Source organism: Pieris rapae, chromosome 3 (assembly GCF_905147795.1).
Source record: "Pieris rapae chromosome 3, ilPieRapa1.1, whole genome shotgun sequence".
NCBI classification, from domain to species: Eukaryota; Metazoa; Arthropoda; class Insecta; order Lepidoptera; family Pieridae; genus Pieris; species Pieris rapae.
Window position 1 is genome coordinate 105,294 of NC_059511.1, and position 16,055 is coordinate 121,348.

Here is a 16,055-nt window from a genome sequence, read left to right on the forward strand (position 1 = left end):
ATTTGTATTGTGGTTGATTTACGCAAGTTAAACCACTTGGCTTTGCTTACTAGTTATTGCCCATATGACTGGAGTTTGCGTTTAAATTGGAAATACTAATAATTAATATAGAATTCCAAAAGAAACTTACTAATACTTTTTGATATATTAAGAATAACTGTAATACAATAAACAATAACGAATAATGCAGGCAATTTTATAAAATAGACTAAATAAGACAAATATTTTACTATTTGCTAAAATGTTAAGTTTCATTAGCTGGTATTTTTGCTATTTTTTGCTTGTTCCATGCAGCTAAAAAACATTTTGAAACTTCAGAATCAATCAAATCAAATCAAAAATCATTTATTCATACAGGTAACATAATGTACACTTATGAACGTCAAAGAAATAAATAAAAGACAACCAAAAGTTTTGAATTTATTTAATTTGGATTCCACTTTAAATATTTTTTTTCATTAAAACTATTATAAACTATTATTAATAGTTAAACGGCACTGAAAATATTTAAAATAAATACTTAACAATTAAGAAATATAATTAAAAAAACTATGTATTAAATTCGGGTTGTGGAGATATTTTTGGATAACCGTTTGGTTCAGGGGCATCCAAGTCTTCGATGTTGGAATTTTTATTTTTGAATCTTTGGCTTTGATTTTGGGTAAAAGACGATGCACCATAACTTGATGGGTGCTTCACGGAATAATCTACATTAGTAGTAAGGTCTTCCTGGTACAAATTTTCTGATCCCGTCGGTGAACCAAATTCGTTTAATTGAAAAGTGCTTAGTATTCGTTCTTTATCTCTTTCGTCGTTCAATTTATATCCTATCGATGGAATTAACTGTAAACCAAGTGTGTCTATTTTCTCATTGTTTGATTTTTGCAGTTGTAATTGATCATTTATTTCTTCATTTACTCGATTATTTTCATGATTGTTATTCAATTGAGAAAAAATATAAAACGACTGATCCTTGTTATAAGTTAGTTGTTTATCATTATCGAAGGGATGCGACAAGGTTCCTCTAATGGTATCTTGAACTTGTGCAGTTATTCCATTTGTGGATGATAAAAATGAGCTTAACTTTGGCGGTTCAACATGTTCTTGGAAGGTTTCTTGATTAGACATTTGTGCTAATCTATTGTTGAAAGGTGATTGCTGAGAGGGAATAACTTCTATATCAGGTAAATTTTGCTTTTTATTACTTATTTGAGGTCGGAAGTTTTTATGCCCGTTTAGTTTTGGAAGAGTAAATAGGTTGTTTTTTATATTTGGTAGGTTGTAATAGTCACGTGTCACTTCTGGAACCGGATGTTGATATAGTTGACCACTATATATATGGTTAGAGGTAGGTCGCAGGTTCTTAATCCTACTGTTAATAGTCGGAAGTCTTGAGTCAACAGGCCGTATCTGGCTGTGTGTGTGTGATAACTTCTGAACTGGTGTTTGTTGCCTTTGGTGATAATATGCATTTTGTGGCCTGTTGTGATGGTTTCGTGTAGCTGCTGCTTTCTGTTGAGAATTAGCTTGTGATGATGGAGGAATTATCTTTTTGGTTTTGTGGCTGTTCACATTGTTATTTGTAAATTGTGTTGATGTAAGCTCTGAAATTTTCCTAGTTATATCTTCGGCATTACTGTATCTATAGTTCTGTACTTGTGGTGTTGGAGTTGTTATTACATTCTGCTTTACAATATTGTTATAGTCTTTTGCTGCGTTCAAAGAGTCCGCCAGAAATGAAAACACCAGATCCTGTGAATTTGAAATATTTGAAAATTTACCTAATGATAATTTCCCTATCGGCATAAGCCCGGCAGCAGTTTTTGTAGCCAGGTTATTTGCATATACTAAATAATTGCTACTACCAGTATTTAATACCTCAAAGTCATCAGAAGAAGTTTCGTTCTTAAAAATGATTTTGGCAATTTTTTCTGGTATGGTAATTTTAATAGAAACTGTCCTCTCAATTGTATTTACGGGTTCTAAGTAGAAAGGTAAATTAGAAAGTTTATTTTCCGATAAATTATTTGAAGTTTCGAAGGGAGGTTCCAAGTGGCTTGATGGGATCGTAATTATTTTAGAACTTTGAGTCGGAAAATCTGGATACTTAGATTCAAACTCTTCTTTGCTTACAATGTTATTATCAACTTTTAATTCGTGTTTATCTAAAATGGTGTTCTCATTCTGATATTGAGCAAAATTTTGGTGTGTTGATGTTGGTTGTACAATTTTATTTGTATCCTGTACAATATCATTAACGGTTATATCAATTTTTTCTTTTGTTAATACATCAGTAAAACTTATGTTGTTATGGTTAGTGTTAACTTTCAACTGCTTTGTAACGGTAAACAACGGGGAAATGTTGTTTTTTTGATCAACTAACTCGTATTGAGGAGATTGAGAGGATGACGCTGCTAATAGATTTTCTTTCTGATTACTGTGTATGGTTTGTAGGTTGTACTGTATAATAGGTGATAAAGTTTGTCTAGATATTTCTGCGTTTGGTGAAGGTATATAAGTATTTGGTAGTGACCTCAAAGTTGTTATTTCATACCGTGGTGGTGGGGTAGTCGTGTTAAAGTCTTCTGGGTATAAATAAAGTCTATTTAGTAAATTAGGCCGAAATGTTGTGGGAGATGCGTTATATAAAATATCAGGATTAGTTTCTTGCTTTCTATTTGTATTTTTTTTATTGTAAAGGAAATCATTCGTGGTTTTTGTACTCGATTGATAGTTTTGTTTTGTCTTGTCGTAACCAGAAGGATTGGACATCGAAGGCGTTGGTTCAGAAACAGATTTAATGAACTTTTCGCTAGTGTATGTGGGCTTTATGATTAAATTTTTATTTTTTGGTTTCAATATCCAAGTTTTGAAAGTAATTCTTGATTTTGGACTACTTGCGTTTTTACCGGGTACAATACTTTTAAAAGCTATAGTTTTGGATATAACAGTGGGTGGAATATTTGTACTTACCAGATTTTGTTGAGCTTCTACATTTATTAGGTTATTATTTTTAGCGTGTAATGATTGTGCTTGATTAGTTCTATATGATTCAAAATCTAATTGCTGTTTTTGATTGTTAAAAGCTTTACTGTTGCGATTGTCATAAGAATCTAATTTATTATAGTTTGTTGGACCGTATGAAGTTGTTTGAGTTGGGCTCGGAGTGTTTGTGCGATATACGTTAGCTTGGTCTTCTTTAGTATTTTCAGCACTTTGTTTATTAAAAAATTGTACGTTTTGGGAACTCTGATGTCCTCTATATAAACTGTACAGTGGTGAGGACGTCGATGCAGCAAAGCTTATATCATTTGATAAATGTTCACCGAAGGATTCCTTAGAAGGTACATATAAAACGTTATTATGACTTGATGTGAGGGCGCCATTAGGATACAGCAACTCCGATGGAGGTTTGTATGTTTGTGTTACTAAGAAATTGTTTTTTACGAATCCATTACTAATAGGATTTCTCATTGGATATGTAATCATTTTTCTAACATCTTTTAAAAGTTGTGGTCCCGGTTTAAGGTTCTCAAAACGTTCGATATTATTCTGGATTTCCTGTTGACAGTTCACGTTCATCCACCAATCACAAACGAAGACGGCCTGGTTAAACAGAGTTCCGTTGGGGCAAAGAAACGACTGAAAACCGTAAGTAGTTCCAGCTGTGCAGATTCGAAACACCTGGCAATTCGTCTCTTGGTCGGCGTAATAACCTAAAAAATTTAATAGAAATATGACTTGCCTGTATATTTTTCTTTAAATAAATATTCGATGGTTAATTGACAATATAATACCTGGTTCTCGACCCGCGCATGAAAAGTGAGTTCTTGGAATCGCATCTAGCGTAGGGTAATCTCTGCCAGCATCTCCTGGAACGTTCAGCTTTATATTCCAATCGAGCTTATTATTTTTTTGTCCCTCTACTTGGAGACTACTCCACGCCATTAATACGCTTACTAGAACAATGAAGGTTGTTTTAATCAAAACTAATAATATAAAGATATCATTAAAATGTCATATTATTTAACCCAAGAAATTCTTTTAGGTATCTAGTTCTCAAAGTTTTTGTAGCGTTGACAGAACCGACAAGCAAAAAGCGTATAAATGAAATGAATGGCTTCAATGGGTAGACTAGGTACGAAGCATGAGACAATAGGACTTGTTGAAGCACTCGGCTCAATGCTTAAGCGTCATACGGATGCTTGAAATTAAACCTTTCCCTTATTACGTTGTATTTAGTTTCATTCTCTAAAATAAGCGGAAAAATGACTTAAATGAAAAAATAATATTTAATACGAAATAATATTGTCGTTAACATAAATTCGTAATGATAAATTATCAAAAAGTATGCTTCATAAATAAGTAAGCAACTATAACAACAGCTATGAACAGTGGCCCAATCGAACAGATATCGCAGGACACTTTTATACCAGTTAGGAACTTTTAATAGTTATTTATGTTCAACACGCAAAATTGCATTATTTACAATATTCTTATTCTAGTAATAATGAGAATAATTAAAAATTGATAATTAGAAAATTCCATGTTCGCAACATTTCCTCGTTGTATTGCGATACTTTTCCGTTGAGCGAGTTGGGGTCATCGGTATTATCTACCAGCCGCCAACTTGAATCTTTAATTAGCCTGTGCATTTGACGTCCACGGCCCAAGAGTCTCTACTCCAAAGGGAATATATACTCTCTGGTACATAGGATTTTTTCAATTTTATGTGATAAGGTAAAGTTGGTCTTTTCTGCCTCAAATTATTATGTCATTAGGCATTTGTTTACTCTAGAACAGTAATGTACTCTTTATTTACTTGTTTATATAATCTTATATTTGAATACAATAATTTAGCACATTGCAATCAGAGTTACTCAATTTAATTAGTCAGCCTATTTGTTTGACGAAGCAAACATTCCGAGACAAAAGCTTATAAGGGCTTTTCACCGATTCCCTCTCGATACTGCACCACATATAAGAATAGTATTATTTGTGTTATAAGCGTGACCCGATTCCATTCTCTACCTTTTTATAATAGCTTTTTATTTTGTTACAATACTAAAATATTTTATTGCGTCATCGATAGCAAACTCACTCCCATAAATCAATCAATAATAAATACGATAATGAAAATGGTAAAGGATTGAACTCAAGGTAAAAATATAAGCAATATAGTCCTGTCAGAACCTATCCATCGATAGAAAAACATAATAATAACTTACTGAATATATAAAATCGCCACATATTAAACATCACTACTTATCACAATATCAATCACAATGTCACGACATTCCGATCTCACGCGCATTTAGCCAAATGATCATTTTGTCGATAAACTCTGGCTATAATCCGCCCTTCCATTAACCCATGCATTAATTTATTTGTCTTGTGCAATCATTTTGTGCTCGCGACACTTTCTTTAATAATAGTAGTAGAAGTTTCAAAATCTGTGAAGGAAAGTAACTTAACGTTTTCGAAATTAAATATATTATATGTATTGCAAAATTGGAAACTATACAAGACATAATATATATATATATAATTAATAGAACTACTCCTACTCTAACAACTCTATGTTAATAGAAAATTGCCCACTTCATTTTCTTTTACGCGATCACTTTCCTTTAAAACCCATTCTTCAAACGCTTCCTGCTAACAGCATTTCCCACAAATGCACTTTCGTTTACTTCTTTTGTTGTTAAAAACCTTTTGTATAAGCCTATTATTATATCATTATTGAATAGCGTCGAGATGCCATTTCTTGAGCACTGTATTTCCGACAAAGTAAATGTATTACCTACTACTCCTATTTATCTATTTTCAATAAAGGATAACATTATTTTTGTGTAGGACTCAAACTTAATGCAATAAAACTGCATAGAGACGTCACTCATTGCAGTGTGACTGAAATAGCTTCTTTAAAAAAAACGGACAAGCATCAAGCATTCAGGTCGTTGCATCAATTTAGCAGAACATGATCGTAAGCGAGTAAAAAGTAATATTTACAAATTAATAAAGCTACTAATCATGAGAATTGTGACACGCCATTAGCGCTTTGACAATACCTATTGCGTTCTCGTGATAAGCTCACCGTACACTAGATCTTTTAAACACCCGCATGTAAAATTTTAAAAGCATGAATTAAATCGCACGTTGGTAAAATTTTTTTGTGTAAATCTATAAGGAAATCATCGAGAAGCACCCTCGGTTGACTGTGGTTAGTCAACAGCTCATCGAGATCAAACACGTAATCGTTTCGTCTTTTGTTTTACACTACCCTCTTGGCATCCTCTACATGTCTATGAATGAATGAATACATAAATATACACATGAGATAAAAGATACATCTGCTATACGTTGTTCTGCGTTTTTGTAAACATGAGACTAGTGAAACTGAATTTATAAATATTCTATGATCACATCATCAAGAAGTAAATTAATTAAACAGATTTAAACTTTTCTGAAAGGTTTTTGACGTTTTACTTGTTTTTATTTGGCAAAATTTAGGCAAGTCTCTAAATTCTCTCATGAATTGTCTGCCATGTCGCAGAATCTACAACATAACAATTAATTCATCAATTTTTTTGATAGCTACGTATCGTGTGAAAATGGAATAAGCCAATATGCTGTGACAATCAATTTAAGCAATTTCGTGAGATAAAATTGTGAACACAGAATAAACTTTTAATTAAAGTACTTACATAATCAAATGGGTCTTTTATTTATTTACGTGTTTGCAAATTTAATATATATATTGAAGTAACAATTTAATTACGCTCTTTATTTAGAATAACTCAACATTATTTATTCTTAGTTCTGTTCTGGCTACAAAGAGTACGCCGAGAATTCGGGCTCGTCATGTACTTAATAAAGTTGTTGTTTACATATATTCAAATTACTGTAGTTCACTTTCCACAGAGAAAAACGCCGTAAAACTAGATTATGAAATTAGTGATTTTAAGTAAAAAAGAATTTAATTTGTCTGCTCCTACGTCTGGATGATCCCGACGTAATGCGATTCTAAATAAATACTGAATACCGTTACAAAGAGATTACGAAAAATGTATATTATTACGTAACTAAATGTCCACTATTTTATTATTGGACATTTCAGATATTAGGGCCAGCACTGTTATATCATCCAGATTCTTATGCTAATTTTTACGTTACATAAACAAGAGAAAAACATTTAAAGAAAACGAACATTTATAAGGCTTTAAATTAATTTTATGGCTATATCGAACAGCTTGTAATCAAAACATTGACATATGGATTAGTTAAATCGATGTTTGGTTAGTTCTATCTCTACTATAATCCGGTTATTCGTTGAAATTCCGTTCTTTTAATCAAGTTATTCCACAATGGGCTTAGTGTGACACCATTTGACATCCCCAGCAGAGGAAAACCCTAATTTGCAATATAGATTTCGGGCAGTGACATTGCCAGCCACACAAAAGGCGAAAACAACTCTTCCCTCTCTCCTCAATGTGTTCGATATGAGTTTAAGGACCAGCTCTCCATATCCTTTTCTTCTATGAGCTTCAAGGGTGTACAGATGCCCTAGGGCTCCCATTTCCTTGACATAACACCAAGAAATCAGTTCTCCATTTTTAAACAGGCCATAGCCAAGCTTGGCTTTGATTAATAGATGATAGTACCAAATCGAGCCTGAATATTTGTGGGGCCAAGTATCGTTGGATATATGAGCATATTTATCGGTCATCACTTCGAACGTTAGCTCTGGGGGTAATCTGAGAAATAGACACGATAATCGTTAAATTGGAAGACGTGTAAGGTTCAAATTAACAGTGATTGGATACGCTAGACCCAGTGGTCCAATGTAAAAATAGAACATAATTGTAAATATATTTTGATTTCATAATCTCGCAATACAATTAGATTAAATTGTTTTATATTTATTAAATGTTCATTAAACTTACTCAACGTCGAAATATGGCGCATCATCCTCAATATAAAATGTTTCAGTTGTTGTAATACCTTTGATAAACATCTTCTTCTCATGTAAAATAGATTTGAAAGCGTCCGCCACTTCTATGGGAGCAAATGCCAATTCTATCGGACCTTTCCAGTTTATGAGTTTCGTATGTTTCAGTGCCTTCACAAGGTCGGTCGTGACATCTTTGGTTGGTTGGATAATTAATTCAAAGAAGTTTCCCTGGAAAAAAATTTAAATTCTCGGTAACTCTGATTTGCATCTCAATTTCTGACAGATATCAAAACAGGACTTGGGAATGCAATTTTCTATATTTCATCGTCATAAAAATACGTAATGGAACATGATGTTGAATGACTGATAACACTTCTTAATTAGTCTTTGTGCGCCTGCTACTAAGTAAATAGCAAACTTCTTTGGCCAATTTGTTGCACAATATTTTACAACACAAATTATTTAGGTCCTTCCCGACGTGTTTAAAATTAAATTTATTTAATAACTGAGATACTTTTGTTCATTTTGTTGTTATTAAAATAACTAAATTTATCACATTTATGAGACTTATATGACTAAGCGCCATGCGGTTTAACCCTTATGAGATGGATTTTTTCATATTGTAATCAATACTTATTATAATATAATCAAAGATCTTATCTAGATGAGACTTTACGGGAGCGAGAAATGTCATAAGTAATCAAAATGCTGTTAGTAAAGTGACGTGAGCAACTAGCGTGAGCAAATATACGAATAACAATGAAGCCATAGAAGAGCATAGAGGTCACGGTCGACATAGAGAATTAAATGAAAACTATTTACCAATATCTAGTCATTCAGTTCGATCACACAACCGTCAACATCTTGTTCTGTACTATTATTGAGTTATCTGTGATTCACAAACAGGAAACTGGTTAGGGTTTTCCCAACAGCTGTGCTAACAAGGTACCACGGACTAGATATATCATTTTTATTTATAAAATAAGAAACCATTTAGAATGTTTGGGCCGCGATAGTGACAATAAATAGAAAAATTTCCTCTAACCTTTACATTTATTCCGACCAGACCGTTGCACATGTCTCCATAAGGCACATATGCTTTGAAACCGTATTCAGCTCCGTTATTAATTATTAATTCTTCAATGTCCAGAACTCCATAGCCTGATATGCCCCGAGGCCAGTCTTTTCTAAACATAGCTTTGAGCTCTGGCCATCGCTCCACCGGTAGAGGTACTAAAGGTTCGTCACACATTGCATTAAAGATACACTAATTAAGAAGAATACTGATCAACATTTGACAGACGCGAGCGGTCGAACGTACACGCTTTTTACACTGCGGATTTATTGACCTTGCTATGAATCGTAATGGTGATATCAGACTACGCATATCAGAGGATTTAATCTGTCGAATAGTACTGCATTATAAGACAGCGATCATATTTTTACAAATAGCATAAAATTTTACTCTTTTAGATTGTAAGTTTCAAAGTGTATTAATGTATATTTTAAATTTGTTATTTTTCGATATTTTTTATATTTTCTCGATTCATGGCCGAATAAGCTATACATTTCACAACGTGCAAAATCTATATGATGCTATCCTTGCAGACACAGGAGACATTCATTTACTCCTTGAGGTAAACATATTGCTGAAGTATTCTTGTCAATGTCATATCAAATCATAAACCCCCTGTTGATATAGCAATTACTAATTCCTTACTTTTAATCTATGAAATGGAGAATGCAAAATGCTTTAATATTGTACATCATCAGAAGTTTTTTGAGATGATCGTAATAAATCAGTATGTAAATCAATATGACGAGATTAAAGTAATAAAATACGTCTGTGACGTAATATATTATTTAAATTTTAGACTTTTTTAATTCAGTTCAAAAGCGTCAAATAAATAAACCGTTTGAATTTAAATCACTGTATGTTAAAGATAACGATTACGATAATAATAATCATTTACTACATACAATGAGACGAACAGCTAAGCCGTCTCTACGGCTGAATGTAAATCCCTGACTAGCAGGGAAGTGGGCAAGACAAGTGTGTAAATGCAATACTTCTCATGCCACTGCCATTATCACTCGCGCTACCCGACGCTCCCCAAAATGGCGGTTTTTTGTGCGGAAGTCAAAGGACCAGTGCGTGTTTACATTCTGCTCCGACGCTCACTGCTCGGTGCTCAGTAGTCAGTAGTCCGCGTCACTCGTCACTGTCAGTACTCGCCGAGCGCTTGGAGGAGAAAGACGTTCGTTTAGATCATCGAAAAATTAGTTAAGTAGGTAGGTTGATAATTAGGTACATTACAAAGTTATATTTCGATGGAAATATAACTTTATAAGTATCTAATTATCCACCATCGTCTACGACGAACATTCTTTTTTTGTATTCGATATCTTTTAAAATATCGAACATAATTATGTATCGCTAAAAGAGACAGCGCGGTCACTGTAATTATTTCGACGTCTGCCATTGCCAAAACTTGAAACAGAAGTGAGAGGTAGGGCACTTTGTTAACATAGTGTATGTTGTATATGTCCTCTTGATCCTGCTGCAGCAGTATTTAGGGAATTATCGCCGGCAGCGCGACGGGCAGCGGCAGAGGCTGAATGTAAATAAATGCTGGTTGCAGCAGTTAGCGAGCTAAAATTAATTTGTTATGTGATGAACATTCAACCTTATAGGTTGCCAATTTTATAAGGAGATTTGTCCTCGAAAAAGGGCTAACGTAGGAAATAAAATAAAATAGAATCATTTATACCAATTAGACCACCTAAAATTGAACTTTGAATTGCACCTTTGAACTTTAAATATATAGATGATTCTAGTTGTCCCTTCCAAAATGTAGTTTCGTGTTGAGAAGCTAGATCTTTTAAAAAATAATTTACAATATAAATATATACATATGTTAAATAATTAAATGTAAAGATAATTCATGTACTCCTAGATTAAAACTACTATTCAGGTCTATTATTGTACATATTTACACATATCGAAACATATTATTCACTAAAGAGTAATAAAAAAACAATAAAACCTGTAGATAGGAAGGACTGTTCCTTGGACTGGACACCTACGACAAGAAGGAGTTTTAGATCTTGTTTTATAATTTGCAACAGAGTTCTAGCGGGAATTTATCGATAAGATTATTTCATTCGAAATGGGGTTCGAGCGAATTCTTGCTCTAACAGTATTAACAGCCTTTGTAGTTTTAACCGCACGCGGGCGCACCCTATGTCGAATTGGTTCGGTAATACTTCAGTGGGCAGAAGATGCAGAGTGACCCCACATTTCTTTCTTTCAAGGCAAATTTAGCCTTTCCCGACAAGTTACCGCGAAACTGAACGTCGTTCGATGTCAACGCCAAGTATTCCAATGCTGGCTGTGGCTTTAAGAAGAGGGTTTTCGAAAAGAGGAGTAGCGGAAAACACACAAATTTGTCTCTTCTTGGAATACTACGATATACTAACATACGGCTGATGTTAACCTTTTGAAGTGTCTGGAATATGACCGACGGCACCATAACCATTTTGTGCAAGGCGGTTACTGCAATCCCAGTTTCTTTAACACCCATTTTGTGATTTGATGATGATCACGAAAAAATATGTAAAATGGCGCAATATCAAACGAAGATTTTATAATATCTACCTGTTCCAAATACAAATAAATGAAAAATTTGAAAAAAAGGAAAAGATGTGTACGCCACTTTATTTTATTACCTATGCACCTTCACTTCTTACTGGTAAATGATTTGCTTTACAAAGAGCGATAGCTAGTACGGTTTGGGATATATTATTATAATACTTACTATAATTGCGCCAGATGTCATTATTCCAATATTTGTTAAAGTCAAACTATTGAAATCCCATATCTTTGATATTGAAAGTCAAAATGACTAGTTTTAGGGGCAATTCACTTCTTATTGTCAAGTAATACTTCAGGCACAACAAAATAGGTATAATAATCTTAGTTACAACTCGCATTTGCCGCCGTCACATAACACAACATAACTTGCGGCGTCATAAAGAGAGCTTCAATATTCCATCGTCGTGCCGATTATCCATTAAATATATTTCTCGTGATAAGACGCAGGGCGGGCGGGCGGCGGCGCCACTGAGACGCCCCAGTCTCCGCTCGACTTCGAGCTGTGTACACGCGTTCTCATTGCACAGCTCTAGCCATTTTCACGCCACTTCTCTTTTATCATTACACTTTTGATAGTGATTAGTGTTAACTCTAGTACCGTGGCGGACTTCACCAGTTGAAATTAGTAAGTATTTTTTTAATATCTTTTCAGTACGGCCATTTTATATGTAGTCGTCCTTGGATCGTTTGTATTTTGGTCATTGTACCTAACATGAGATTCGGTAATGTAAGCGGTTAACAAATAGTTTTTACGATGAGATTAGGGCTCGTATCATAATGAGTATTTTCGGAGCTCAGGAAATTCATGTCAAGGTTTGAAACAAAGTTATTTTACGAATACAATTAGCAAATTTTTCAGAATAAAGCTTATGTACACTAGTATTAAAAATGTAAGGCATTTTGTGGCTTAAATAACTTTCCTCCGGAATCAGCAACGTCATAAGCATGAACTATCCTTATTAAATGTCAGGAATATAAATGTGTTTTAACAGATTTTTCTTATCTCATTTAATGACAAAACAGAAACATAGAAAAATGTGATGACGATCAAGATGATTATGTGATTAGATTTTAATTTTAGATTGTTATTCACCTATTAATTTAAGCAAAAACATTGGTCATTTTGTTATTTATCAAAATCGATAAACATTTTGTTGAGAATCATAAAAGTATTTTTAATTAAGATGTAATTAAAATCCCAACATTTTAATTATTTTGATCCGAACTGGCACATAGATTGAAACTGACGTTAAATCGATAGTGGGTCTGATGGCCTACGGGAAAAAGCAGCTTTCAATACGATTTTCTTATTAACTTGGTCTCGAGGTCTCAGCTGAAAAATCTGTTTGCTCAAAACTAAAATCTGTTGCCTAGTTTCAGTACGAGAGATAGGCGAACAAACAGTCAATCTTCACGAACCGTTTATGTAAGAAGATCGTTACCCATTGGAGTCCCTCATCAATCAGTTAGATGCGATCACTCGAATTCGGAAGGGCAAGAAAGGGCATAGAAAATGCGAAAACGTCGACAAATCCAGAGTTATTGATGCGACCGGAAATTGGTTCGCGCGCCGGCGACTTCCTACCACAGCCTCCATACGCACTTCCCTCGATCGAATGAACAAAAGGGGAAAAGCTTCCTCTTCCTTTTTTACACTTTGGCGATATAGACCAAAGCTTTCAAGTGTTTACAGATTATTAACCAACCCATTGTTTACGTTTATTCATCCCACACTTCAGATATCTATCTGCATTTCAAAATTTCTGCTCCCCACAACTATATATTTTTCAAATCACATTTAAGACTTTATGTTATATTAATAGAATAACTCCAAATAAAGCTGGGGTAGAATGATTCGTCCGTAAACTTAAATGTCAACTAAACCAACTTTCTTTAAAATAACAATCAAAACCATTGCCAAAGAGAAAGGAAGTACAGTGTATTAAAAGTGCGATTTGGCCAAAGCTTCCATTTCTGTAATTACCCACCAACACTAAGTCTAGATTAATCCACGGATAAGAAAAAAATGTTTCGGGTGTTAAATTAAGGAGCTAAAATGTTACGTTATTTTCTAGAATATATGAAAATAGAAAGATTCACTAAAATAAATGGGGATATCTATTTATTATGTCAAGCTACCTAAGCGTACATATACGCGTCATCGTTACGGTTGGTCTGAGACATGAGCTGGTTTCCAAGTAAGTGTCAATTGCGCAACCTCTACTGCACGCTGCCTCTGAGTTGAGAATCGCACACCCATGTTCTTCAGTTAAAAATTTCATTCTCCATAAGTAATAAATCAGAAACACAAACCTCCAATCAAGCCGTGTTTGTAATTCCACCCTAATCCCTGACCCTTCTCCACGGATTTGAATGTTTTATAACTGAATAAAAGTAATAATTACCGACACTTGATTTGCTTTATTTTAAATGCCGTGAAATTGTTTACTTTAGTCTGTTGAGATAGTACCTACGATATTCGGTAGTTCTTACGAAGATAGTGAGCCTTTAACGATGGCAGATCTTCTGCGCTTAAAATAATTTGTTACAACTTACAGTGTAGATAAAAACATTACTTGTTAAGGATCACATAAAATTTAAATAAATAAATAAATTAAAAAGAAGCATTTATATACAAATACCAGTATCCATTAATTTAATTCACGACATTGGTTACATTAACTTGCCCACAAGCAGCAGGACCAGACTGGTACTTTTATTACATTGAACACGTTCATGCATCTACAACGCAGATTATCAGACGCATTGAGCTAGACTTTATCTTTAATAATATATACCCTACAGCTTCCTACAATTTTATTTAAAACCATTATTCAATGGGGAATACAGCGTGGTTAGCAAACGGGATTTATACCTAGGGGTAAGACCACAGCATCCAATATTCCGAACGAAGACCGCTCTGAGACAGTATATTACTTTTTGTCGGTCGGCCTTTTGTGCTTGAATTGAAAGCTAACAATGAAAATACATATAATATCCTTTTGGCATCACATTCAAAAGGCATAAGTCTGAAGGTACCGAAGTCAACTTAGCAACCCTACGTTATATACAATTGATCGACATTTTTTGCTGGCAATTTCTAGAGTACGATTTTATTTATGTAACTAGTTTTGTTATCTGTGGGTTCATATACGATTAAAAATGCCCCTACTATTAATTTTTTTGAAAATAAATAAATTTATGTATATATCTCGTAACATCATAACGAGCGTATTGCCTTGCCTTAGGTACAGTACTACCGATCATACTAACGTAAATTTCGTGTATATTGCAGATTGTATAGTATTTATTATTAAATTTGTAGTACTTAGTAGTACTAACTCTAAAGTTCGCAACCCCAAATAAAATATGGCTCTATCGTTAAATATTTTTCTCATAATTCATGAGAGGTGGAAAGTTGCTAGTTGAGAGCAAGATGGGTTCATATTCTGTTATCAGAGGCTCTTGTCGAGCTAATTGCTATGTTTATATTTCAAGCAGATTACATCTATTAATTAAATTAAATTGGAATACAGAGATTGGATGGTACATATCGTGTTTAGGAAATATTTATGTGCTTGTTTATTTTATTGCTTACGTTACTAATATTGAATTATAGAACACTGCAAAAGACTGAAAAAAATTCAAGATTTCTAACGTATGTTCTGAAATTATCGATATAAGTAGTGCATAAACACGTAAACAGAAGATCTCTACAGTATGGTGTATAAAAAATAATATCTACGCTAAAGATTAGTGCGTTTGGTTGGTTCAAGGCGCCAATTTCAGGTTTTACTGCTACGAACTAAAAACTATTTTTGTGTTATTAAGTTTATTAATCGATAATGCTAGTTAATTAGGTACTTATTAATTTAGAGATGTATAATGCATGTATAATTGAGAAGACAGTTTTTAAGTATATAACAAAAGTTATTCATTAAAAATTCTCCGGTACAGAGTTCACTTTTATTTGTAAATAAAAATTCACCTTCTACTTCTCAAGTAGAGTCATTATAAAAACAAATAGCTTTAGTAAAAGATCTATATATATATATATATATATATATATATATATATATATATATATATATATAATATATTAGTCCCAAATTTTAATCCTCTCCGCCTGGCAGGCAGTAAATTTTTTTTAACGTTTAACGGTTGCGAAATTCTTATTCTGACACGTATCTCGTTAAGGCGTTCGAGGTTCATAGAGAATGATTTACTTATGCCGTGGTTCTGGCAACATTTGGTTTATTTCATAAATTCATATAGTTATATCTGCAAATATTAACGTTCAAATTATAATCAAGAAAATTTAATAAATCCATGTCGCTCGTTTAGACAGATTAGAATGAATATGGTAATATATGCTTATGTGCTAATGTTATAAGTTAATAAGCACTAGGTACTTTTTAACCAAATGCTAATCTTGTGGTTTAATAA

General features: G+C 33.4%; 3 protein-coding genes across 5 annotated transcripts in view; 1 reads left to right on the plus strand and 2 right to left on the minus strand.

Annotated features, from left to right (window-relative positions):
* Nucleotides 1–470: 470 nt before the first annotated feature.
* Nucleotides 471–5,515, minus strand: LOC111002696 (putative uncharacterized protein DDB_G0282499). 2 transcript variants are annotated; one of them, XM_045634557.1, is made up of 4 exons: nucleotides 5,229–5,509; nucleotides 3,798–3,959; nucleotides 2,974–3,716; nucleotides 472–1,752 (listed from the first exon to the last, which is right to left on the minus strand). In XM_045634557.1, the coding sequence occupies exons 1-4, from the start codon at nucleotides 5,257–5,259 to the stop codon at nucleotides 550–552; spliced, it is 2,139 nt and encodes a 712-aa protein (XP_045490513.1). In that variant the 5' UTR covers nucleotides 5,260–5,509; the 3' UTR covers nucleotides 472–549. The 2 variants fall into 2 exon arrangements, with proteins under 2 accessions (XP_022128583.2, XP_045490513.1); XM_022272891.2 differs by having other exon boundaries at nucleotides 471–3,716; nucleotides 5,229–5,515.
* Nucleotides 5,516–7,211: 1,696 nt separating this feature from the next.
* On the minus strand, nucleotides 7,212–9,307 carry LOC111002656. The gene is made up of 3 exons (XM_022272828.2): nucleotides 9,000–9,307; nucleotides 7,947–8,182; nucleotides 7,212–7,757 (listed from the first exon to the last, which is right to left on the minus strand). Exons 1-3 carry the CDS (start codon nucleotides 9,204–9,206, stop codon nucleotides 7,358–7,360), a joined length of 843 nt encoding a protein of 280 aa, XP_022128520.2. The 5' UTR covers nucleotides 9,207–9,307; the 3' UTR covers nucleotides 7,212–7,357.
* Nucleotides 9,308–12,099: 2,792 nt separating this feature from the next.
* LOC111002657 (receptor-type tyrosine-protein phosphatase kappa) overlaps nucleotides 12,100–16,055 on the plus strand; it is a 52,528-nt gene continuing 48,572 nt past the window's right edge. For both annotated transcript variants that reach the window (XM_022272829.2, XM_022272830.2), the window contains exon 1: nucleotides 12,100–12,234. The gene's annotated coding sequence lies outside the window, so the exon portion shown is untranslated. The remainder of the gene's footprint in view (nucleotides 12,235–16,055) is intronic.